This window comes from Camellia sinensis, chromosome 5 (assembly GCF_055761805.1).
Source record: "Camellia sinensis isolate YWXY chromosome 5, ASM5576180v1, whole genome shotgun sequence".
Taxonomy (NCBI): Eukaryota; Viridiplantae; Streptophyta; class Magnoliopsida; order Ericales; family Theaceae; genus Camellia; species Camellia sinensis.
In genome coordinates, this window is record NC_138965.1 from 127,046,950 (window position 1) to 127,074,847 (window position 27,898).

General features: G+C 38.7%; 1 protein-coding gene and 1 long non-coding RNA gene across 2 annotated transcripts; one reads left to right on the forward strand and one right to left on the reverse strand.

Annotated features, from left to right (window-relative positions):
• Nucleotides 1-10,283: 10,283 nt before the first annotated feature.
• On the forward strand, nt 10,284-27,783 carry LOC114283144 (uncharacterized). Its single transcript, XR_014330117.1, has 3 exons — nt 10,284-10,714; nt 27,159-27,299; nt 27,652-27,783. It is a non-coding gene; the product is annotated as an uncharacterized LOC114283144 (long non-coding RNA).
• Nucleotides 22,809-24,480, reverse strand: LOC145790856 (uncharacterized). The gene has a single exon (XM_082869771.1). It carries the CDS (start codon nt 24,031-24,033, stop codon nt 23,296-23,298), a length of 738 nt encoding a protein of 245 aa, XP_082725897.1. The 5' UTR covers nt 24,034-24,480; the 3' UTR covers nt 22,809-23,295.
• Nucleotides 27,784-27,898: the final 115 nt, after the last annotated feature.

Here is a 27,898-nt window from a genome sequence, read left to right on the forward strand (position 1 = left end):
AACCGAAGAGATTCAGTATGCCGAGGTTTCAAATATACGATGGTAAGTCAGACCCCAACTTCCACGTCAGACTATATTTGAACTCAATGGCATTGTATAGTGGGAACGAGCCGTTGCTCTGCAAAGTGTTCCCCTCATCTTTCGGAGAGATTGCATCAGATTGGTTCCATAAATTACCAAAGGGAAGCGTGAAGACTTGGGAAGGCCTGGCCGAGATGTTTGTGGCCAGGTTCGTGACAAACAAGCTACAGCCATTAAGGGTGGATGCATTGATGGCTCTGAAAATCAGTAAGGATGAAGGCCTTAGGGCCTATGCAAAAAGATACTATAAGGTGTTCAACCGAATACCCGAATGCAATCAAGAGGTGGCGATCGTATCTTTCAAGAACGGCTTGAAAGACAACTGTCCATTACGAAAGTCTTTGGCAAAGACATTGCCAAAAAGTATGAAAGAGCTCATGACGAGAATCGAGAAGTATGCCAGAGCCGAAGAAGACATGTCGGGGACTAAGGAGATAAAACAAGAGAAAGGAAACGGCTCGCCGAAGCGAGGCCGAGGTAACAATGGATCAAGCAAACAAGAAACAGAACTGAGGGCCACACAGGCAGTAACAACTGTGTTCCGAATCCCGATTCCCAAAGTCCTAGACCGGATTCGGAACCAACCCTATTTCAGAACACCAGCGAAGGCACCAGGAGTGTTTATGGGAAGGAACGTTGGCAGATATTGTGCTTACCACAATGAAGATGGGCACACGACTCAGGGTTATAGAGCCCTGAAAACACACTTAGAAGAACTAGTGAGGCAAGGCCATCTGAGAGACCTCGTCGATGAGGCCAAAACAAGGGAAGAACAAGCAAGATTGCCTCAGGCGCTAGTAGCTCCGCCTCCCCCAGCACCACAACCTCAGGCAGGAGGACCTTGGGTAGTCAATGTGATTCACTCAAAGGTCAACGAGAACGAAATTAGGGGGGAGACCCAAAAGGTGAAGCACCTGTAACATGTCTACCAAGTTGGGGAGAAGAGACATCAGGCAGAAGAGTGCCAAGGACCAGTAGTGTCCTTTTCGGAAGCCGACCTTGAGATGGTGCAGCATCCGCATAATGACGCCCTGGTAGTATCCCTCCAGGTTAGGGAGTGCCAAGTAAAACGCATCCTGATTGACCAAGGCAGCTCTTGTGACATCATGTACGTTCGATGTTACAAGGAGCTCGGCTTTCACCCAGACGACATAGAGCAATCCAATAGCCCAATGGTCGGGTTCAATGGAACGCCGACATGGCCACTGGGAACAACCAGCTTGGAGGTGCAGGCAGGCACCAGAAAGATAACAACAGAGTTCACCGTCATTGACACACCCTCCCCTTACAACATCATTTTGGGAAAGCCATGGTTACATGCAATGAGGGCTGTTCCCTCAACTTTGCATCAACTATTGCGGTTCCCAACAGAGTATGGGATTGAGGAAGTCAGAGGAGATCAGCTGCAGGCAAAAAATTATTCCATGGCAGCAATGAAATCCACCTGTAGCATTCGAGAACCAGAAAAGGCAGAGATCGAAGATGAGGATATGGAGGTCCTAAAAGATGTCAGCAAGAAGCCAGCCGAGAAGAGTGAAGAAGCACTGAAGAAAATCCTCGTCCAGGAAGGGGATGAAGAACGTTTCTTTCTTCTCGGCTCAGGCTTAGCCAAAGAAGAGAAAAAAGAATTGGAAGTTTTTTTAAGAGCAAACATTGAGGTGTTCGCGTGGACGCCTTACAAAATGCCAGGCATCGACCCCGAGGTCACTTGCCATAAGCTGAACGTTGACAGGTCGGCCAAACCTGTAATTCAACGAACAAGAAGACCGACGTTGGTACACGCCGAAGCAGTGGAAGAAGAAGTAGATAGACTTCTTGAGGCCAGGGCCATCCGAGAGGTAAATTACCCGACATGGCTATCAAACACAATAGTGGTGAAGAAGAAGAACGGTAAATGGAGGGTCTGTGTAAAATTTACCAGTTTAAACAAAGTCTGTCCCAAAGACAGCTTTCCTCTACCCAAGATTGACTAGCTGGTAGACGCCACTTCAGGGCATGGAAGGATGAGCTTCCTGGATGCCTACAGGGGGTACCATCAGATAACCATGTACCCCCCAGATGAAAAGAAGACTGCGTTTATTACCCCAAAAGGACTGTACTGCTACAGAGTGATGCCTTTTGGGTTGAAAAACGCAGGGGCGACTTACCAAAGGTTGGTAACCAAGATGTTCAAACATCTAATTGGCAGAACAGTGGAAGTCTACATCGACGACATGGTCGTGAAAATCAAGGAACCCGAAGGACATCTGGCCGACCTCAAAGAAGTATTTGAAATCCTTAAGACATATCGGCTCCGACTCAATGCCTCGAAATGTGCATTTGGAGTTGGATCTGGTAAGTTTTTGGGATACTTGGTGACCAGAAGGGGCATTGAGGCCAGCCTAGATCAGATCAAGGCCATTCTAGAACTGAAGAGCCCGGCATCGGCAAAACAGGTGCAGATGCTAACTGGAAGGGCCACAGCCCTGAATAAATTCATCAGCAGAAGCTCAGACAAATGTAGACCTTTCTTCAACTTAGTGAAGAAAGCCACAGACTTCCTGTGGACCGAAGAATGCGAGGCCGCCTTGGCTGACCTAAAGAAATATCTGACCACAGCTCTAGTCCTTTCAAATCCAGAACCTGGAGAGGAGCTATTTTTATACTTAGCCGTTTCAAAGCATGCGATAAGCGCAATAGTAGTCCGAGAAGACAAAGGGAAGCAAAGGGCTGTTTACTATGTAAGCAAAACCCTGGCCGATGTAGAAATGAGGTATCTACCCTTAGAAAAATTGGCATTGGCTTTCGTAATGGCTTCAAAGAAGTTGAACCATTACTTTTAGGCCCATAAAATTGTGGTGCTAACAGAACACCCCTTGAAGTCCTTACTGCAACAAGGAGACCTGACAGGAAGAATAGCTAGGTGGGCAGTCATCCTAGGCCAGTATGACATGGAGTACAGGCTAAGGACAGCAATCAAAGGCCAGGTTCTGGCCGACTCTGTGGCCGAGTTCACACCAGAATCCATCGAACATTGGGCTCCGTTGAGCCAGGGTGAACGATGTCTAAACAAACAAGGAGAAGCTCAGTCAAAGGCGAAAGAACAAAGAAAAGAGGAAAACTCAGACCCTGCAGTATTTACATCGGCGACTCCTTTTGACTGTTCGTTGATGGGAGTTCAAACCGACAGGGAGCGGGGGCAAGAGTAGTACTGATATCTCCAGATGGACAGATAGTGGAACATTCCATTCGTTTGGGGTTTAAAGCCTCAAACAATGAAGCAGAGTATGAAGCATTGATTGCAAGACTGAAGCTGGCAGTAGCAGCAAAGGCAGATGAGGTAATAGTCTTCTACGACTCCCAGCTCATTGTCAACCAGACAATAGGCGAGTTTGCTGCCCGAGATGAACGGACGTCGGCCTACGCAAAGGAGGTCATTAGGCTGGCAGCCTTGTTTCAGAACTGCCGACTACTTCAGGTTAGCCGAGATGATAACAGCCACGCCGATACGTTGGCCTACCTAGCTAGTGCAGTACAACCTAGAAAAGCAAGAACAATAATGATCGACTATTTGTCAGGCCCGAGCATCGAGCCACTATCCACAGAGCATGAAGCAATGTGCATAGACATGGGATCAAGCTGGATGGACGCAATTGTTGCATACCTGAAAGAAGGGAAGCTGCCAGACGATCACAAAGAGGCACACAAGATCAGATTGAAGTCAGCAAGATTCAGTCTGACAGCAGAGGGGCATCTCTACAGAAGGTCCTTCACTGGACCCCTTTTAAGGTGCGTACATTCTTTACAAGTTGAAGATTTTTTATATGAAATTCATGAAGGAATTTGTGGATGCCACGCTGGGGGTAGATCACTCGCCCATAGGGCCATCACCCAGGGGTATTGGTGGCCTTACATGCAGAAGGACGCAGAAGCATATGTGAAGAAATGTGAAAAGTGCCAGAGATTCGCACCACTGATACACCAACCAGCAGCAGACTTGAACCCTGTATCCAGTCCTTGGCCATTTGCCCAATGGGGTATGGATCTCGTTGGGCAACTACCCCAAGCAACTGGGCAAAGGAAGTACTTGCTGGTGGCAACTGATTACTTCACTAAGTGGATAGAAGCTGAACCCCTAGCCAAAATTCGAGGTGTGGATGTAAAGAAATTCATTTGGAAAAATATTATCACCAGATTTGGGATTCCAAGAGCAATAGTTGCAGACAATGGAACACAATTTGACAGTAAGCTAATTAAGAGCTTCTGTGTAAAGTTCAAGATTAAGAATTAGTTTTCAACACCAAGCTTTCCCCAAAGCAATGGACAAGCAGAAGCATCCAACAAAGTAATTCTGGATGGGATAAAAAAGAGGCTGCAGGCAGCAAAAGGAAAGTGGGTGGACGAGCTGCCCAACGTGTTCTGGGCATATCGGACTACGCCGAGAAGATCAACAGGGAAATCCCCCTTTGCCATGGTCCCCCTTTGCCATGGCTTATGACACAGAACCAGTTATTCCGTTGGAGGTCGACATCCCAAGAATCAAAACCTAGGGAGTAGAGAACGGAACTAATGATGTACTCTTAGCCCGAGATCTGGATCTTCTAGAAGAACGAAGGGAGAAAGCTGCGATTCAGCTCGCAGCGTACCAGCAGCAGCTTGCCCTAGCTTATAACAAGAGGGTTAACCCAAGGGAGTTCCAAGTCGGCAACCTGGTCTTGAGAAAAGTCGTCGGCAACAAAAAGGATCCCAGAGAGGGGAAGCTTGGCCCAAATTGGGAAGGACCCTACAGAATAATCTCGGTATTGGGTAATGGGGCTTATTGGCTTGAAGATAATGAGGGCAAAGAGTTGCCAAGGCCTTGGAACACTTGCAATTTGAAATTTTTCTATCATTAGAATTCTTTTGTTTTTTTTCTTGTCATTTACCGAAGTAAATAAATAAAGATTCAGCTTGGTTTTCTTTTCAAGATACTTGACATTGTCTCTAGAATACATGTATAATGAGAACCCAAGTAGAACTTAGGTTCACATAAGGGGGCAGAGAGAGGTGAAATCATTGTTTAACACTTGTTGAAATTTGTGAACAATTTACAAGTTGAAGTTAAACCGAAATCATTGTTTAACACTTGTTGAAATTTATGGACAATTTACAAGTTGAAGTTAAACCGAAATCATTGTTTAACACTTGTTGAAACTTGTGGACAATTTACAAGTTGAAGTTAAATCGAAATCATTGCTTAAACACTTGTTGAAATTTGTGGACAATTTACAAGTTAAAGTTAAGGCAAGGTTAAAACACTTGTTGAAATTTTATGAAAAAATTTACAAAATGAAACCAAGGTTATGCCAAGAAAAGTACTTGAGTACTTGCCGAGGTAAAACATCAGTTTGTATAACCGAGGTGTGTCACCCCGAGAAGATTGCACGAGGATTGAAGTATATATTAAAGATATGCAAAAATATTCCAAGTGTGGAGGCATACAAAGCAAGCATGCAAGCATTCAAAAGCAAAAGAGTTGTTGTATTAAAAACACATTGGCAATGTGAAGAAGTTTACAGTACTTCAAAAAAAAAAAAAAGAAAGAAAAACAAAGTACAGGAAAAGAAGGGAAAAACATAAGGCTAAGACTCCTCAGCAATAGCAGTTGGTTGAGTTTGAAGTTCAGACGATTGTTAGGAAGATATCTCAGCAGCCTTATCCGCCGCAAACTCGGCGTCAATTTCTGCAAGAGTTTCGTCCAGGCTCTTGTCGGCAAAGGGAACGACGACCGATGTCCTCTCAGCTGCAGCATCTTTTGGGACCTCTTTACCCTCCTCATCTTGAGTCAAGTCCAGGACTTGCTCATGCAGAGAAGGGGACTTGGTCCCAGTAGTCTCATTTGATCTCCTCACCAAAACTTCCTCCTCGACCTCATCCTCAGAATCAGATTTGCTGTCAGATTGACTGGGAGGTGGAGTTGGAGGGAATGGCAAGGGAATGGCATCGGCATTCCTCAAGGAGGAGTTCTCAGGGACATCAAGTTTCTTCAGCACAGTCATCCAACCAAGGGAGAAACCCTTGTTGCATGCTTGCTTGACTTGTTTTTCATAGGCCTCCGTGACATCGGCCATGCCCTGGGCATATGCCTTCTCGTCAGCGTCCTTGATTTCGGCCTCTTTGGTGGCTAATGCGTCTTGAAACTCTTTTTGGGCCTGGGCCACTTTATCCTCGGCCTCTTTCAGCTGGGCTTGAAGGACTTTGTTTATCGCCTCAGTAGCACCAACCTTCTCCTCAGCTTCATTTTTTGCTTTAATAGCAACCTCGGCCTGGTCCTCCAGGGTCTTTATCTTGGATTGCAAGCTTTTATTGGTTTTTTGAAGGCTGGAGACCTCCCTCTTCGTTTCGGCTAGCTTCTCACGGTTCTCAAAAGATTGAACTGAAAAAGAATGGGCGTGCTAGATGGCCTGAAAGTAAACAGAACAAAAGTTGTTAGAAAAAATTACAAGTATGGAAAGAACAAAACAAAAGAAGAAGTTGCCAGATAAAGATACTTACTTGAACGGAACGTTAAAGCATCAGAGTGTAATTTTCATACTCGCTCAACTCGGCGTTTCGATTAAGATCGCCGGGGAGAAGCAGAGTAGTACTGAGGGCTACGTCGACGTTGATGTCCTCAGCGTTATCGTTGGCCATGATAGGCTTATCTTCTAGAGTGATTGCGGGGGCCCAGGGGGCATTAGGCTTTTTAGACCCCGAGGTCGTTGTAGAAGATGACCTCGACCTTTTGGATTTGGTAGATTCGGATGGAAGTGTTTCAGCGGACCTCTTCGTAGGGACAGAGGCAGTTTTCTCACTCGGAGCCAGTTTGGAAATTGGCAAGGTATCCTCAGAATCGATCTGAGGCACCTTTGCCTTTGACTGAGCCTTTTTTATTCGTTTTGGCTTTGAAGGAGGCTGGGTTTGTGTTGGCTGAGCGTCAACATCAGAAGGAATGCTGGCTAAGAGATCTTTAGCAACCGGTTTTTGGCAGCCTATCTCAGCAGCAAGAACAAGTCGTCGACGACGTTTTCGTTGAGATGGTGGAATCAGGTATGGAGCCGAGGTTGAAGGTTGCTTAGCTGGATCAGAGGTTGATCCTTAGTCTGTCCGAGATGTGGACGCGGCTTATGGAGTTGTGGCAGATGGTAGAGAAAGGCTTTTCTTCTTCTTTTTTGGGACGTCGGGGAGAGCTGACTTGTAAGTGGGGATAAAGTTGAGAAACAGAGGGGCCTTCCGCTTGTGAACTAGTAAATTCAGTAGTTTTTTTAAGCCTTTGCTGGGAAAGAAATACTGACGGAAGCCCTTTGGTAACTGTAGAAGAACTGCAAAACAGAAAAAGCCATAGACATTAGAACAGAATGTTGAAAACTTTATACAAGAAAGTAAGAAAAATGTGTAAAGGGTGGCCCTTACCAGCTCCTTCCCCGAAAACTGTACGACTTAAAGGATAAAGATGGAGGTCATTATTTGGCTGAAACTCCTAGTTTCCCGAGACGATGAAGTAATCATCCCCCGCTCCCCTGTTGGAATCAGGGAGGTCGGCAATGATTTTGTATCTAGTGGGCCTCGGCTTAAGGTAATAAGTGTGACCTTTTTCCGATTTCAGGCGACACATGGTATAACAGTACTAGAAATCGGCAAGAGTTATCCTAGCACTCTCTTGTTTGGCTAAAGCTATGGTACCGTTAATAACTCGGTAAGAGTTGATGGCAAGTTGCATTGGGTTCAACTTATAGAAATGAAGGATTTGACAGAAAAAATGGTCAAGTGGAAACCTAAGTCCATACTCAATAAACGTAACCACTAGGAAAGGCATGACGTTTTCATCGGCATGATAGAGTCATCCTCCCCAGCCAACCTCAGATGAACGTCGGCTGAGATTTCGAACTCCTGCCTAAAGTACCCTAATTTTTCCGGGGTGTTTATCCTATGTTCCCACATACCCATGACGTCAGCTTAAATGGAGATATTGGATTTCAGGAAGAAGTATTTTTGGAGAGTTTAAAGGACCTCGGCTAAAAATCTACAAATATGCTATGATAAGGGTTTGTATGGATCTAGAAGGAATTCGTTTCAGTTTTTCTTAAAAATTGTGGGTTCTACAAACAAGTCCCAAACCTAAAGTTATGGAGATGAAGATTGAAAGAACGAATCTGGAAAACAGAAAAACAGGGATCCGTTTCAGAAACAAGAATGGTGATGAAGACATCAAGAAATCAAGACAAAAAGATTGCACAAGTTTATCAGGCCAAAAACAGTGGCAGAAAGCAATAGGCATGTGAACAGTGCAAGTGTTCAAGACATGGACAAAGAGCAAAATTATGAAATAAACATGTTCAGATACATGATTCGCAAATTGAATATTCGAGTAAAACAGCAAATGGCGACTAAATGATAAAACAGAATTTCATGGAACACAACAAGAACTGAAAATCAGGAGGAATGGTGACTTACCAGAGAAAAGAAGCCGATGCTTGAGATCGCCAAAGTCAGAAGAACGGCGGCGGTAGAACAGATTGGCAAGAACCATGCTGGAAGAAGTGAACGGTAGTGATGGCAGAGCTTCAGAGCTTGGAAAAATGGAGGATTAGAGGAAGCTAGAGAGAGAAAGAGTTTTGAATAAAGGCAATGTAAAGTAAAAAAAAAATGAAAGACGGAAACAAGTTTTGTCAAAAACTTGAAACGGCGGCAAAAGAGGGCAATTAATGCGCCTGGAACAGCAAATGCGTCAGACGGTACATGTAGGCGCGAAACAACTCATAAGCGCGTCCAGAGTACGATCCAATAAGGAGAAAACACGTGGCTAAACGGTTGAGTTGTTATGCATAACAGCTCATACGCGTGAAGAAGCTCTTGGAATTCTTGATCTCTGAAAAAGACATATCGCCTATGATGATGATCTCGGCTAGGCCGATATATTGGCAGGAAGGAATGATATAGGTTCCATCACCTCAAAATGCCGAGGTAATAGAACCTAGGGGGCAGTTGTGGGGATATATTTTTTGAGTACCAACACGCGACTAAGGTGACGCCGACGTATCAGCCGAGATGCCACGTATCCTGGTCATGATGCCGAGATTATCTCAGCGAGGTCGAGGTTACCTCCGAAGATATCGGAATCTGAGATAAGCGGATAAGGCACAAGAGTCCTAGAAAGGGGGAAGACTACAGTTGGGAAAGGATAAGACTCTTTGGGAGTTTATCCCAATCCTACTGGGAGTCCAAAATTAATAGTAATCCTAAGTCTATTAGAGCTAGGCTCCTGTTGGGACAAGGATTGAGTTAGCTATAAAAGAGAGGCACCCCCGTGGGTCTAAGGTATGCAATTTATGTTCTGAACAGTGAATTTAGCATTATCGATTATCTTTGAGAGATATACTGACTTGATCGTCGGAGTGCCCCCGGGTGGACGAGCCACCGCCGGAATCTCTTCTTTCTGTTGCAGGTTAGCCATGTGTCATCTATTCTGCCAGTGTTCTCCAGCTGAATACTAAGTTGGGCAGTGTGATCGGAAAATCACTCACACACTACCCAATAATCTTCCTTCAAATTTAGAGGAGTTTATTGTAATTACTATATATATTAGTGTAAATACTCATGAATATATATAAATTATTTTCAAAAATCATATAAATTCTTAGGTTGCATTTGGTAATATTTACATTTTTTGTTTATGTTTATAAAAATTTTATAAACTGATTTTTGTTTATTTTTAGAAAAACATAAATTACAAACGCGTTTGGTTTGAACAAAATGTTTGAAAATTTTTAAAAATATAAACTAAAAAATATGTCTGTTCAGGCCTAAAATATTTATACTTATTTTTTATTATTTATAACAATATAATCATACATATTATAATTGAAAAAAAAATTAATGAAAAAATATAATTGAAAAAAATTAATTAAAAAAATTTATTTGAAAAAAAAAATGAATTGAAAAAACAAAAATGTTACTTAAATTTTTAAATTTTTGTTTAAAAATTAATGTAAACTCATTTTTTAAGTTTATATTTTTTCTGAAATTTATAAATTGAGGAAATTATTTATAAATCAAAAAAATTATCAAAATTTTTTTTAGAATAACTTTTAAAAATTTTATAAATATAAACTAAAAATTAAAAATAAAATGATTACCGAACAGTCCCGATAAATTGTGATTTTTCAAATCATAGAAAATTACCGTTTACGGGTTTTAGTAAAGTTCTATAAAATTCATCAATCCTCAACCATCTTCGCTATCCCAAAGCAAGCTATTCCCTTCAAGTTGCAGAGTCTAGAGAGAGAAAAAAACACTTTCTAGAGAGAGAGAATGGAGGGGAAAGAGGAGGATGTGAAGCTAGGAGCGAACAAGTAGAATGAGAGACAACCACTGGGAACATCAGCGTAGACAAAGGACTACAAGGAGCCACCACCAGCACCATTGTTGGAGGCAGGTGAGCTCCATTCGTGGTCCTTTTGGAGAGCTGGGATTGCTGAGTTCATGGCCACTTTGCTCTTCCTCTACATCACCATCTTGACTGTAATGGGTGTTGTTAAATCTCCCAGTAAATGCTCTATTGTGGGTATTCATGGGATTGCTTGGGCTTTTGGGGGTATGATCTTTGCCCTTATTTATTGCACTGCCGGAATTTCAGGTATCATCATTTCTCTCTCTCTCTCTCTCTATAATGATCTATACGTATGTAAATCATATATATGTTTATACATGCTTGATTGGGTTGATCTTTATTAGGCTTGCTAAATTGAAATTTTTGGGTCCAGTTTTATGATGCTATAGTGTTTGTGGCTTTTTTATATATATATATATATATATATATATATATATATATCAGAAATGCTAGACTCAGAAGAAAAAAAAAACTAGGCCTTGTTTGGTTTCGATTTGAGAGAAAGATTTGTGAAATATGCTCTACAAACACATTTTTGGGAGTAATCCAACCAAACAGATTTTCCCAAAAAAAACTGTCAGAAATGTGTTTGGTTTGACTTTTTCCCGGATAAAGTTTTGAAACATGTTTGTAAATACATTTTCAAAAAAAAAAAATTAGAAATATGTTTGGTTTGATTTTTGTACAAAAATAAATAAAAAACAGCCCGAATAAGAAAAAAAAAACTTCGAAAATGCAAAAAAAAAAAAAAATATTACGTAATTGGATTTTGCCATTTGTATACATAGTTGGATTTTTTCATTTTTAATACATCATTTTCATCTTTTATATGTAATTAACAGATTTTCCCAAATGATTTACTGCCATATTTTATGTAATTAACATATTTTTCCAAATACAATATTCTTTCGATATTGGTAGGAAACCCCCCAAATTTAAAATATAAATCTGGGAAAATGAAAAAAAAGGGTTTTCCTATTTGTATACGTAATTGTTTTTTCCTTTTTGTAAATAATTTTCATATTCATTGTAAGCATATTTTATATGTAATTAACTTATTTTCCCAAATACAATACTGACCCATAAAATAAGTACCACATGGTTTATCAGGGAAAAATAAAAAAACTAGCAGATAAAAGGTACCTAACACAGTAGACATTCATATACAACCATTGTTTGCAACCATTACGATCGTCTTACTTAAGTGCAACCATAATGAAAAGTACCAATACAACGATGATAATAGTAAGGCAAAGAAATGCGTTGCATCCACAACAAACCCAAAACAACCACTTCCTGCCAATACGAGGCACTTGAGCAGGTCTGACATTCTGTACCCCACCATCATAGTCGTCTACCCACAAGAATGAGTCCCTATGATTATGCCAATTAGGACAACGAAAAAAGTAACGACTATTGTTTGCTTGGGTGCAAGCCATAATCACCAACATTGGACCAGCACCACATAAACAATTTGGTGTCACCTTCATCTACATATGAGTCAAATGAGCAATCCCATTTTCAAATTATCTAAAATCAAACAAATTATAATGTCAAATATAAATAGATAAAAAGTAATTATAAACAACCACATTGATTAAGTGAGTTTGTTTATTTTGTCCATTTTTTAAAATTAGCTAAAACCAATTACCCGGTTGTAATCTATCTATTATTGTATGCTTCCCACATAGATGTTGCAAGCTCATCTCTCTATTGTCCTATCTACAATAGTTGTTCACGTGAGATATTGACATGGTTTTGTTGTTGTGGTTCTGGTACTCCATCTTCATTTTCATTTACATTTTCAACTCCACCTTCACCTTCACCTTCACCTTCGTCTTCATCTTCTTCACTTGATTCTTGTGCGTCAACAAATTCATCTTGCTCTTGCACCGTACGGATCCAGTTGTGGAGAACACAACATGCCATAACAATTGGCCCTTGGCGTACCATGTCATACCTTGACATATGTTTCAATAATGGAAACCGTTGCTTCAAGACTCTAAAGGTTCTTTCAATTACATTCTTCAAAGAAGAATGTCTATGGTTGAACAACTCCTTAGGACCATGATAGCGATGCCGCCTATTGAACTCTAGCAAATGATACTTTTGTGCACGATATGGGGTTACGTATTCAGGCATATTTGTATATCCGGTGTCAACGAAATAATATTTATCTACAATAAAGCACTTTCAATAAGAAAAAATATGGCATATTGCTGTTGGACTCACAAAAAACAAGACTTACTAGGTGTTGGGTGTGGAAAGTTAACACTAGTTGTGGTACGTGCTTCTAAAAGAATTCTCGAATCATGCGGACTACCTTCCCAACCAGTGTATACAAATGTAAACTCCATGTCAAATGAACATGCAGCCATCACATTTTGAGTAGTATTGGCTTTTCTACCGCGATATGGCATTTGGTCAACTTCTCGTGCCACAATAGCAATATGTGTGCCATCTGTGGCCCCTACACTGTCCTACATCATTAACAAATTGAATGCTTTTAAGAAAAAAAACAAAAAAAATTAACTACAATGTTGTAGCCATTAAAAAAAATTCAAATGAAGTGTTATTTTAACTACAATTAATGTATATGGATAAAATAAATATGCTCATGCATTAAATGTAGTATAAATAATTTGAATTGTTATATTAGTGCATGAACATATTTATTTATTTTAAAATTTGAGTTGAATTAATTAAACTGAAAATAACACTATGGTAAGATGCAATTTTGTTTGACCCCCTAACCTATTTCCACATATATATATATATATTTAAAATCATTGCAGGAATTTAGCATATATTGTGTTAAAATAACACTATGGTACAAACAAATAAGATAAATTAAATATGGAGATAAAAATTATGGGTGTGTCTAGTTTGTGTTGTGGGATAAATTTGAAGTTAAAATAACGCTTCAAATGATTTTTAAAATTAGACACGAGGTAACATGCATGACACAAATATTGGTTTGTATTTATGTTTATATGAAGATATATTCAGCATTAGTCAGAACATAACTACAATTTTGTATCCATCAAAAAAAATTCAAATGAAGTGTCATGTATGTTACCTTAAACCATAGCCAGTAGCGTCTGTCATATCGAATTTCAGGAGGGATTATAGCCATGCTTGGTGGTTGGATTATAAATGTTGCAAGATTTCCAAGCGCTCACATCATAAGTACGAAATGCCGATGAATAGTCTCATTTGAGTGCTGAAATCGATCTCCAGCATTTCTTGTGCGTGAATTTTGACCACAAATTAATAAGAACATAACAAACGACGCTTCCAATGATAATCTCATGTTAGAACAATCTACTACATTTCTACGCACAATCTCTTTAACCAATTCCATAAATGTCGTGACTTCCATACGCAATTTATCACGTTTTGATTTTGGATTTCCACTCAGTAAGAATTGTACATATTGATTATCGGTGTAAGGACAACTATGTTGTGGTAGTTTCGTAGGATTGTAAGTTGTTAGTTGGCAAAGCATGTGGTAGTCCATCAGATCGTCTTCATCGTCACTATACGGGTTGTATGTTGGCTTACCCTCCATTTCTGCGTGACGACATCTAAATCACAGTGTAAAATAATAAAGGAAATATATTTAATAATATTAAATGTAGAAAGTAGGGTAATCAATACACTACTCGTAACAAACACATATAGAACATGTTCCGAATAATAGGATATAAGAAACATTGCCATACGCAATTCATGAAACCATAGCCAAAAAAAAAAAAAAAATTGTGGGATCACCACCATTAAACTCCTACCCGAAAGCAAGTAAAAAAATAGAGCAAAAAAATGCTTCGAGCACCCAACCTTGTTCATTTTTATCACCACCATGAAATTCCTACCCAAACTGTGGAATCACCAAACTTGTCACAAACTGAGGATTCAAAGGTACCTCATTTAGGGTTCTATTGTCACAAACATGGCTCGCCATTCTAACGTTGTAAACATGTTTATGGCCTTCAAGTACAAGTTTGGATCTTGGGCCATTGATTTTAGTATGTCTATGCAGGCAGAAACTGAGTACGCATCAGCTACCCTAGCATTTGCCTTAGCCCGAAGGTAAAACCTTTCATGTGCGTCGCATGATCGTTGCTATGATTCAAGTGCATCATCCATTCTCGGGTTCTTACTTGACTGATGCTGGCCACTATACTTCCACTTACCTTCAAAAGTGAAAGATTCATCTACTAATCCTTTCCATGAGGTATATGCGCGAAATCATTCATTGATTTCTCGCTCGTCATCAGATATAGGTGCACCCTGATGAGAAGAACAGGCAAATGCTCCAGTGGCAAATGACTTTGCAAAGATTTGTGACATTAGCTGATAATGTTCAAAGCCTTTATTTTGGAATTGTTTCGCATTTGGGTGTGCCTACAAGTTGTAAAAATAAAATAATAATTAAAGTAAGGATTCTTTGTACACATGCTTGTGGTAAGTGTCTGAAACCAAACAATTACCTAAACATAACTTTCTCAAACATCATCTGGGGCTATCACAGTTTGTGTTATTGGATCCCAGCCCAATCCGGTGTGGTTTTTAAAAGCAACGAACTCTTTGTAGTTTGCCTTCAGACGCGTGTTACCCTCCAATTTTCTTTGACCAAAATTTTTTCCAAGCTTCTTACTCATCTTCTCATCTATTGTTTGCCACTGCTTTGGATAAAAACTTCTGTCTTTCTTTGATATGCAGGTACCCTTTTTCTTTATTTCATCCAACAAGATTTGTAAAAATATCTTAACATTTTTGGTTCTCCACATCTTAAAGTCATCAACATCGTTAGCCATACTAGCCTAATACAAGTGTAAAAGATGTACGTTTAAAGTTAGGTGGCTTTAAGTTGTTCAATTCAGTAATAGGCAAATATCAATTGCAAGACAAATACTAACATAACAAATTAAAAGCACATCAATGTTCTAGCTTCAGTTAGTTCCACTTTGCAATCAGTTCGCTTGCCAGTAAGTATAATGAACTATTTGAATAAGAAAATACCAAAAATCTGTTACACTCCATTGTTTATCAACATCAAACCCAAAATTAATATCACAGTCGAAATTAACCAAAGCCCACAACTAATAAGCAACACAAATCTTCCATCTTCAATATTTAATTTGAGCTTGAACTGAAAAATGTTTACCTAATAACGACAGTCGTTTTTAGCAGTGGAGGAATGGACTGAGGGTTAAGGAGATCTCTTCCTCTTCTTTTTTGGTGTATTGAACAACGATTGAGGAATACAGATCTGGCCTGAAAATAGCAGACAAATACATCAAATAGGAAAAAAAAAAAACTTGGCTCCATTAATTTGAAAAAGAAACCGTTCAAAAAAATAATAATAATGATTTGCACCAAATAAATCAACACAATAAACATATCCTTTGAAAGGGAAACAGTCCAATACAAATTTCCAAAAAATTTGAGATTGGGAAATTTTAAAAAAATCTGACAAACAAAAAACAAGTGAAGAAAAGCTAAGGTTGGGAACTTTGTAAAGAAAAATCAGTTGCCAATAGTTCTACCTCTTGCTTGCCAGGTTTTGGTGGCCCGCAAATCTCACCGTCCACACCGAAGACCTGTGCACGGTCTCTCCGTTTTTTATGCGAAGGATGCCGTTGTGCTTCGTCTTGGTGGGGTTTGAAGTTGGGCACTTTGCATTTATAGAGCCCAAAACAAACAGATGATGGACATTGATGTTACTAGTCAAATTTTTTTGAAGATTTGACAAATCTGTTTGACTGATACAGATGTTAGGGCAATATTTGGGGAAATCTGTAAGGGAGATAAGTTCTGGTGAAAAGAGACGACCCCTACGGTGAGATGATCCCTATTGCCTTAACCCTTTGTGAGACAAAGATGAATTGAACACACCCGCAACCACAAATCTAAGACAGAGTGGTTGCATCTACGCAAAGATTTTTCAAATCTTCAATAGAGTCATAATGGAGGTGAGAGAAGTGGGTCTCTTGGAAGGCACTTGGAGGAGTACAGATCTTCGCCTACGGGTTTGAATCGTCTTCCTTGAGACACAGAGAGAGAGCCGTTGGACTGATGCAAGCTATTTTTGTAACAGAGAAATGGAGGTGAGAGAGAGAAGTGAATGACAAAAGACAAAAGTGCAAGGATTCTCTTGGGAACAAGAGATTGTCTTGTGCGTAGAGTGTGAGTATAGTCTTCAAAGAATATTTCAGAAAATTCATTACCAAACACGTTTTTGTACTATTTTTTTCTCAAAAAACACAAACCAAACACACCCTATATATATATGGTCTAAATTTGTTTTTGAGTGTAAATTTTTCTTGGCAAATTTTCTGGGTCTATAGGTTTATTGTTTTTCTCTGCATGTCTGTTTTTGATCTCTCTCTCTCTCTCTCTCTCTCTCTCTCTGGCTCTCTCGGTTTGATATGTTATGCAACATATTGGGCTTATTTGTAATTATTTTTATAGGATAAACTGCACTTTTTACCCTTGAATTTTTATTTAAATTTCACTTTTGATTCTTCATCTTTTAATGGTAACAATTAAGTTTTTAAAAGCTCAACCTGTGTTTCCATATGGTTCTTTTGTCATCCCACTGTTTAAAATTTGAGTGAAAGTTAGAATATGAGGGAACAAATGAAATTTAAGTGCAAGTTAAATGGAGAAAAATGTAGGGTGTGTTTGGCTTGTGTTACAAATTCATTTTTTGAGAAAAAAAGGTACAAAAGCGTGTTTGGTAATGAATTTTCTAGAATATTCTCTGAAGACTATACTCACACTCTATGCACAAGACAATCTCTTTGTTCCCAAGAGAATCCTTGCACCTTTATCTTCTGTCATTCACTTCCCTTTCTCATTTTTACCTTTCTCTCACCTCCATTTCTTTGTTTCAAAAATAGCTTGCACCAGTCCAACGGCTCTCTCTTTGTGTCTCAAGGAAGACGATTCAGACCCCGTAGGCGAAGATCTGTACTCCTCTAAGTGCCTTCCAAGAGACCCACTTCTCTCACCTCTATTATTACTCTATTGAAGATTTGAAAAATCTATTGCGTAGATACAACAACTCTGTCTCAAATTTGTGGTTGCAGGTGTGTTCAATTCATTTGTGTCTCACAGAGGGTTGAGGCAATAGGGGTCATCTCACCGCAGGGGTCGTCTCTTTTCACCAGAACTTGTCTCCCTCACAGATTTCCCCAAATGTTGCCCTAACTTTTGTATCAGTCAAACAAATTTATTAAATCTTCAAAAAATCTAGACTAGTAACATCAATGTCCATCATCTGTTTGTTTTGGGCTCTATAAAATGCAAAATGCCCAGCTTTAACCCCACCAAGACGAAGCACAATGGCGTCCTTTGCATAAAAAACAGAGAGACCGTGCATAAGTCTTTAGTGTGGATGGTGGGATTTGCGGGCCACCAAAACCTAGCCAGCAAGAGGTAGAACTATTGGCAACCGATTTTTCTTTACAAAGTTTCCAATCTTAGCTTTTCTTCACTTGATTTTTGTTTGTTAGATTTTTTTGAAATTTCTCAATCTCAAATTTTTTGGAAATTTGTATTGGACTGTTTCCCTTTCAAAGGATATGTTTGTTGTGTTGATTTATTTGGTGCAAATTATTATTATTTTTTTTTGGAATGGTTTCCTTTTCAAATTAATGGAGCTAAGTTTGTTTTTTTTTTTTTTTTTTTTTTGTTTCCTGTTTGATGTATTTGTCTGCTATTTTCTAGCCAAATCTAGAGTGTAACAGATTTATGATATTTTCTTATTCAAATAGTACTATGCACATGAAAGGCTTTACCTTCGAGTTGAGGCAAATGCTGGGGCAGCTGATGCGTACTCAGTTTCTGCCTACATGGACATACTAAAATCAATGGCCCTAGATCCAAACTTATACTTGAAGGCCATAAACATGTTCACAACGTTAGAATGGTGAACCATGTTTATGACAATGGAATTCGAAATGAGGTACCTTTGAATCTTCAGTTTGTGACAAGTTTGGTACAATTCAGGTAGGAATTTCATGGTGGTGATAAAAATGAATTAGGCTAGGTGCTCGAAGAATTTTTTCGCTTTATTTTTTTACTTGCTTTTAGATAGGAGTTTCCCACAGTTTTATTTTTTTGCTTTCTATTTTTTTTTTTTTTTTTTGTTGCTATGGTTTCATGAATTGCATGGCAATGTTTTTTATATCCTACTATTTGAAACATGATCTTCTATATGTGTTTGTTACGAGTAGTGTATTGGTTGACCTACTTTCTACGTTTAATATTATTAAATATATTTCCTTTATCATTTTACACTTTGTGATTTAGATGTCGTCGTTACGCCGAAATGCAGGGCAAGCCAACATATGCCCGTATAGTGACGATGAAGACGATCTAATGGACTACCACATGCTTTGCCAACTTACAATCCTACGAAACTACCACAACGTAATCGTCCTTACATCGGTGATCAATACATACAATTCTTACTGAGTAGAAATCCAAAATCAATATGTAATCAATTGTGTATGGAAGTCACAACATTTATCGAATTGGTTAAAGAGATTGTGCGTAGAAATGTAGTAGATTGGTATAACATGAGATTGTCATTGGAAGAGTCGTTGGCTATGTTCTTATTTATTTGTGGTCAAAGTTCACGCACAAGAAATGCTGGAGATCGATTTCAGCACTCAAATGAGACTATTCATCGGCATTTCGTACTTATGATGCGGGCGCTTAGAAATCTTGCGCCATTTATAATCCAACCACCAAACATGGCTCTGAAATTCGATATGACAAACGCTACTGGCCATGGTTTTAAGGTAACATACATGACAATTCATTTGAAATTTTTTTTAATGGATGGAAGATTGTTGTTATTTTCTGACTGATGCTGAATATATCTTCATATGAACATAAATACAAACCAATATTTGTGTCATCTATGTTACCTTATGTCTAATTTTAAAAATCATTTGAAGTGTTATTTTAACTTCAAATTTATCCCACAACACAAACCAGACACACCCATAATTTTTTTCTCCATATTTAATTTATCTTATTTGTTTGTACCATAGTGTTATTTTAACACAATATATATTAAATTCCTGCAATGATTTTGTATATATATATATATATGGAAATAGGTTAGAGGGTCAAACAAAATTGCATCTTACTACAGTGTTATTTTTCAATCTAATTAATTTAATTCAAATTTTAAAATATTTAAAATAAATAAATGTGTTCATGCGCTAATATAACAGTTCAATGCATGAACATATTTATTTTATCCATATACATTAATTGTAGTTAAAATAACACTTCATTTGAAATTTTTTTAATGGCTACAACATTGTAGTTAAATTTTTTTGTTTCTTTTTCTTAAAAGCATTCAATTTATTAATGATGTAGGACTGTGTAGGGGCCATAGATGGCACACCTATTGCTACTATGGCACTAGAAGGTGACCAAATGCCATATCGAGATAGAAAAGTCAAATACTACTCAAAATGTGATGGTTGCATGTTCATTTGACATGAAGTTTACATTTGTATACACTAGTTGGTAAGGTAGTGCGCATGATTCGAGAATTTTTTTTAGAAACACTTACCACAACTAGCGTTGACTTTCCACACCCAACACCTAGTAAGTGTTGTTTTTCGTGAGTGTGAACAGCAATTTGCCATATTTTTTCTTATTGAAAGTGCTTTACTGTAGATAAATATTATCTCGTCAACGCCGGGTATACAAATATGCCCGGATACGTAGCCCCATATTATGCGCAAAAGTATCATTTGCAGGAGTTCAATAGGCAGCATCGCTATCATGGTCCTATGGAGTTGTTCAACTATAGACATTCTTCTTTGAGGAATGTAATTGAAAGAACCTTTAGAATCTTGAAGCAACGGTTTCCATTATTGAAACATATGCCAAGGTAATGATATGGTACGCCAAGGGCCAATTGTTATGGAATGTTGTGTTCTCACAACTGCATCCGTATGGTGCAAGAGCAGGATGAATTTTTTAACGCACAAGAATCAAGTGAAGAAGGTGAAGGTGGAGTTGAAAATGTAAATGAAAATGAAGATGGAGTACCAGAACCACAACAACAAAACTATGTCAATATGTCACGTGAACAACTACTGTAGATGAGACAATAGAGAGATGAGCTTGCAGCATCTATGTGGGAAGCATACAATAGAGAGATGAGATTACAACCAGGTAATTGGTTTTAGCTAATTTAAAAAAATGGACAAAATAAACAAACTCACTTAATCAATGTGGTTGTTTATAATTACTTTTTATCTATTTATATTTGACATTATAATTTGTTTGATTTTAGATAATTTGAAAATGGGATTGCTCATTTGACTCATATGCAGATGAAGGTGACACCAAATTGTTCATGTGGCACTGGTCCAATGTTGGTGATTATGGCTCGCACCCAAGCATTATGGTCGTCATTTTTTTCGTTGTCCTAATTGGCATAATCATAGGGGCTTGTTCTTGTGGGTAGACGACTATGATGGTGGGGTACAGAATGTCAGACCTGCCCAAGTGCCTTTGTAAAATTTAATGTATACAGAGAAATAGAGAGAGAATAAATTGTATGTATTATTGATTGATATAATGTTGATTTATTACAATGATTCATGATTCCTATATATAGAAGAGGGTGAGTGTGTAGTAGGTAAGGAGTAGGTGAAGTGGAGGTGGTAGTGGTGTAGTGGGTTAGGTTTAGTGGAGTAGGTGAGGTGGTAGTGGTGTAGTGGGTTAGGTTTAGTGGAGTAGGTTTAAGTGGGTGAAGTAGATGATAGGTTTTAACAGCCCCCCGCAAACTCAAGGGGGATAGGAACTAACCAACTTGAGTTTGGAGAGAGTAACAAAACAAGAAAATACATAAAAATAAAAGAGGATAGAAGACACTGTATGGTCGTGTCAGATCATTGGTGAAGACACTGGATGGTAGTGTCATAACGTTGTAGAGGACACTGTATGGGGGGTGTCATAACGTTGTAGAGGACACTGTATGGTGGTGTCATAACGGTATAGAGGACACTGGATGGCGGTGTCAGACCGATGTAGAAGACAGTTTATGGGGTCATGTCGGACCGTTGTAGCAGACAATGTTGTGACAGTTGTTGTGACAGTTTACAGAGTCTTGCTGGACCCTTGTAGAAACTAACCGGAATCAATGTCGGGACAGTTTACAGAGTCTTGTCGGACCCATGAAGGAGCTAACCGGAATCAATGTCGGGACAGTTTACAGAGTCTTGTCGGACCCTTGTAGAAACTAATCGGAATCAATGTCGGGACAGTTTACAGAGTCTTGTCGGACCCATGAAGGAGCTAACCGGAATCAATGTCGGGACAGTTGACAGAGTCTTGTCGGACCCATAAAGGAGCTAACCGGAATCAATGTCGGGACAGTTTACAGAGTCTTGTCGGACCCCTAAAAAGTCGCACCCTCAAAAGGTGTGCCCAATCTATCAAAAGGCGTGCCATCAAAAGGCGTGCCCAAGCTATAAAAAGGCATGCCATCAAAAGACGTGCCATCAAAAGGCGCGCCCATGTTGTCGTCGAGCGCCGAGCGGCGCATGATGCGCGTGTCTGCCTCTTCGTCAGGGTCTTTATAAACTGAGGCGGAGGCTGTGCTTGAGACAGAAGCGAAGACAAAAAAACTTTGTGAAAAAACTTTTGAAAAAACTCTTCATTTTCTGAGAGAGATATTCGTTTTCTGAGAGATTGTCTCTAAGAGCTGCAAATCTTGAAACACTCTGTAATACTCGGTTGCCCAGAAAATGGCCTCTTCGTCCCGTAGTCTGCTCACTCTCTTTCCAGAACTGAACGAGTCCACAAGAGAAATAACTGGTGCGGTGGCCAGTGAACCTCAACCAAACACCTCTGGTTTTGCTCCGTTGAACTTTCCGATGCGGTTGGTGGAGCAAAAAATGGCGGTGCAAACTGATATTGAGGCCAATCAGTATACTCTGAAGTCATGTGTGGAAACCATGACTGCGGTCACAAACTTGTCGCACCGGCTGCAGAGTAGGGCAAATGAGGTGCAGCAGTTAAACTCCCAGCTGGCTCTGCTCCAACGCATGTATAAGGATGCGCGAGCAGAGATAAGTGTGCTAAAGGCGGAAAATAAGGAGCTGAAGCGGAAGGCCACCGTGATGTTCCGTTTTGGAGGTCCGCCATATGCTGTAGTGGAGGAGCAGGGAGTAGTGATCATGCCCAGTGGAGTGGGAAATACGGAGGCAACACCGGCAAGGGCCGCCCAGGACGGAGGCAAGAAGAAAAGACCGGCGGCAGAGTAGAGAAGAAAAATCCCACTGTGGGTGGGTGTTTGTTTGTTTGTTTGTTTTGTTTTGTTTTGTTTTGTTTTGTTTTTTTTTTTTTTTTTTTTTGTGTGTGTGTAAAATTGTGATCGGGGTTGATCCCTGAGATGAATAAAATATGGGTGTATTGTGCAAATCCGAATGGCTGGAAGCTACAAGACTCAGCAGAAAAAATGAGAGGGAATGAATATATATATATATATATTTTTAAAAGAAAAGATAAAAAGTTGAGGTTCAAGGAAAAGTTGGGCTGTGGAAAGAAGAAAAAGAAATATATATATATATATATAAGAAAAAGAATCAATTTGTGTTTCGTTTTCTTTTCAAAAGATGGAGTAAAATAATAAAAAAAGAAAAAGAAAAAGAAAGTTGAGTGGGGAACAGGAGTGTGTGGAAAGAAAAAAGAAAAAATATGGGTTGGAGAATCTGAGCATCGGAGAAGATGAGAGGAAAAGGAAGTGGAGTGGTATATGCCAAGTGGTACAGCAAAAACTACGTCCCAAACTTTGTTTCAGCGATGGAAAACATCAGTGTACAGATGAGAACATCTGGATTCGGAGTAGCTGTCACAGGAGAAACATAATCCCTCTTCTTAACAAACCGAGCAAAACCAAACAATCCCAATAGGAGCGTCCAGAAGGACAGCTCGGAGATGAAGTCTCTCACGGCTGCAAAACCGATTAAGCCAGCTACTGTAAGAAGGTATGGTTGGCTGTCTACAGAGTCTGGAACAGAAGCTTCAGCAATGGCAATTACGGAAGACACCAGCACGATGATCAGAGTCAGCTCTGGAATAGGAGTATATGCTATCACTGCTGAGTAGAAAGCTCGAATGGTGTAAAGTGTAGTTTCTATTCCTCTGATCAGAAAAGTTACTGGATCACCAATGAAATGGAAAATAAGGGCCAGTGCAAGTTTTAAGAGGTATCCCACGAACTGGGTAATACTTGATAAAACCTTTTTCCAATTGGACAACTCCCACAAGACTGTTCTCCAGGCATACAAAAGGAAAGCAAGAGCTATGAACCAAGGCCACCTAACAAGTGGGCTTGGGGCTTCCTTGGTCAAGGGCCTGAACCGGTCAGGCATGGTACTGTGCCCAGAGTGTACCCAGTAAAGGGTAGTAGAGAGGGATGATTGTGAAGAGGACGCTTTCGAAGCTGCCGTTGCCGACTTGGATGACGCCGATGAAGGTGGTGATGATATTATAGCGAAAGTGACTTTCGACATGAATGAAGTGCCTACAAGGGTTCCACCAGATAGCCCTTTGGCACCTCAATGGTATAGACTAGAGCATCGGAAAGGTGAGATCAAGGTGAAAGGAGAGGAGGTATGTGTTGAGGTCCGGCGGGCGGCCAAGGCGAGACTGCCGCCCGCCGGTGAAGCAGAATGACTAGGTTGTTAACCTTGCTCTGATACCATGTAAAATTTAATGTATAAAGAGAAATAGAGAGAGAATAAATTGTATGTATTATTGATTGATATAATGTTGATTTATTACAATGATTCATGATTCCTATATATAGAAGAGGGTGAGTGTGTAGTAGGTAAGGAGTAGGTGAAGTGGAGGTGGTAGTGGTGTAGTGGGTTAGGTTTAGTGGAGTAGGTGAGGTGGTAGTGGTGTAGTGGGTTAGGTTTAGTGGAGTAGGTTTAAGTGGGTGAAGTAGATGATAGGTTTTAACAGCCTTGTATTGGCGGGAAGTGATTGTTTTGGGCTTCTTGTGGATGCAATGCATTTCTTTACTTTACTATTATCATCCTTGTAGTGGTACTTTTCATTATGGTTGTACTTAGGTAAGACGATCGTAAGCGTAGTTGCAAACAATGGTTGTACATGAATGTCTACTGTGTTAGTTTATTGTATGGGTACCTTTTATCTACTAGTTTTTTTTTTCCCCCTGATAAATCGTGTGTTACTTGTTTTATGGGTTAGTATTATATTTGGGAAAATATGTTAATTACATATAAAATATGCTTACAATATATATGAAAATTATTTACAAAAAGGAAAAAACAATTACGTATATAAATGGAAAAACCTTTTTTTTCATTTTTCCAGATTTATATTTTAAATTTGGGGGGGGGGGACCAATATCGAACGAATATGTTAACATATTTGGAAAAATATGTTAATTACGTAAAATATGGCAATAAATCATTTGGAAAAATATGTTAATTACATATAAAAGATGAAAATGATGTATTAAAAATGAAAAAAATCCAACTATGTATACAGATGGCAAAATCCAATTACGTAATAAATTTTTTTTTTGGCATTTTTGAAGTTTTTTTTTTTTTAATTCGGGCTTTTTTTTTTTATTTTTGTACAAAAATCAAACCAAATAGATTTCTGAGATTTTTTTTGAAAATGTGTTTGCAAACATGTTTCAAAACTTATCCTGGAAAAAGCCAAACCAAACACATTTCTAAGAGTTTTTTTTTGGAAAATCTGTTTGGTTTGATTACTCTAAAAAATGTGTTTGTAGAGCATATTTCACAAAACTTTCTCTCAAATCCAAACCAAAACCAAATAAGGCCGTAATTTTTCATACAAATTTTAGGAAAAATAAATTTAAAAAAAGAATGATTGTAAAAAAGCGAGGCCATTGGATTTTCAACTTCTAACTTAAAAGAAAAAAAAAAACTTGCACTATACATCTTTTTCTTTGGCCTATATCCTTGCCTTTATGGTTTGAACAGGCTAAAATGAAGAAAATCCAGCTCACCTCAAATAGGCCTTGCAATAAAACAAATAGTTACATCCGAGTGAGTGAGGTTATTTCTTTATTTTATTTTCGATAAGAGAGGGAATAGGGAAAGGCAAAATTGCACCGTGTTGTAGTAAGACTCAAACCGATTTTTCACACCTGTAAGGGAGGTTATTGTTTTCCCCTCAAAGTCAGAAATATTTTATTTTCATTTCCTTGTATTTCTCCACAAACAAGCACGTGTTTAATGATCTTGTATTTTTTTCATTTTTCTTGTGTTGATCTTTGTACAATGTTGGCTTTGGTAAGGTGGACACGTAAACCCTGCTGTTACATTTGGCCTATTTCTAGCAAGGAAGTTCTCTCTGTCTCTCTCTCTCTCTCTCTCTCTCTCTCAGTGTAAGACAAGTCTCAAGTTAAATGATCAAAGTTTACTTATATTCAAACACATTTGAACATAATGTATACAAACAAATGAAGATAAAAAGGTAAGGAGTGAGGTTCCAGCTGCCACAGTCTCTTTGGGAGGAAAATTCTCTCCAAAACTTGATTTCATGTTAACTACTTAAAAGACCTAAATCTCATTTGGATGTATAATGTCCGACAAATTAGATATTTTAATTAAGTAATTAATTTGCACTAGTTGTCCTTGTATCTCACTAATCATTGTTAATTGGCACTAATACATGAATTAATCTAGCATACTCATTAATTACATTTTTTTTCATATTAAATTGAAATAAATTGCATGAACTAATTGATTGGACTTGGTAGGCCTACTTTAAATTTAGACACCCTTGAATGAATTGGACTTTGGAGACTAAGCCCATGAGTTAGTAGAGTGTATTTTGGACTATTCTTGACCTATGGGTATATATTTAATCAAATAGCCATGACCCACCCAATTGAGGTTTGGGTCTTTTAACTAGTCAATACGGAATCAAGTTTTAGGGGGATTTTTCTCTCCAAAAGAGCCCAAAGGCAGCCGGCATGTCCCCCTCTCCTATTGTCTTCATTTTATATATGTATTTCACTTGGTCAACATGTTTGACTTCTTGGTAGATTAACCATTCTGTTATGAGTAATGCTAGAATGACCATTTGTTTCTATCATGTGTGTCAATCTAGTTGTCACCATTATCTTGGAGACATACATTACTGGTTGGACCCATTGTAACATAATATGGTATAAATTATGGTGAAGTGTAGCATTATTGTTCTTTTTTTTTGGTTTTCAATGAAAGAGCTCAAGCTCTAGCATCCTCACACAATTACCCATCACCCCCTCTTCCTCCTTCAACATTCTTGAAGGTTTTGAAGGAGTTTTTGGTGTTCACAGTAAAAAATAAAAATATTTTTTTCTTAAAATCTTGACTCCATTAAGCATCCATGTTAATAATATAAGAAAAATAAGTAAAAAAAATTGAGCATGTAAATTTGCCAAGAACCTTATCCGGTGTAAGGTAACAATGCCGATCAGAATTGAATGGTCCACTTTTGTTAAAAACAATGGGGAATTCTGTATGATTACGTTGAAACTATGCATTGATGAGTTTGAAGGAAAAAAAGGTTTCTTAAACCTAGTATGCTTCTATGTCACTAAGACTTTTTGTTTTAAGATCTTTGTTTGTTTGTCCAAAAACTACAGATTTTGGCTCCTCTCCCTATTGGGTTTGCAGTGTTTTTGGTTATCTTGGCAACAATCCCTACTGCTGGAACTGGCATCAGCCCTGCCCGGAGCCTCGGTGCTGCTATCATATACAACAAGGATCATGCATGGGATGACCAGGTGAGTTTTTAGGTTATACAATTATCTAATCTTTTGAACAACACTATGGGTCACCACCCGTGTTAATGTCTTACTCTGCTTGTTTGGTAACACTTCTGTTTTCGTTTTGTTTTTCTTTTTTCATAACCTTTTTTGGAAACTGGAGATCTTTTTTTTTTGGAAATTAGAAATGAAAACTTGTTTGGTATACTGTTTTTGTTTTAAAAAAGTGAAATTGATTCCGAATTCACTTGTTCTCGCAACAAGTTCTTTTTCTCTCCTTGCTTTTCTCATTTGCAAATTGTTTCTGCTTTTAAATTCTCATTTCTATGACACATTACTTTTCTTTTCTTTTTTGTGTGTAATTTTTCAGTGGATTTTCTGGGTTGGACCCTTCATTGGAGCTGCACTAGCCGCGTTGTACTATCAGATAGTCATCAGAGCCATCCCATTCAAGAGCGGAGCCTGAAAAGTCATTTTCTTCTTTCATTTTCTATTTTCTATTTGTTATTTTTATTTTTTAAATCTCTAGTTGTGTTTTCATTCTCTAGCCATTTCAACTTTTAGAACCTTGATAACATTGCTGAAGATGACCATTAGACCCTTTTTTCTTGTTTTAA

Bases quoted from the DNA above. Each gene is read 5' to 3' on its own strand.
- LOC145790856 (XM_082869771.1), bottom strand. From the start codon at position 24,033: ATGTCGAAAGTCACTTTCGCTATAATATCATCACCACCTTCATCGGCG.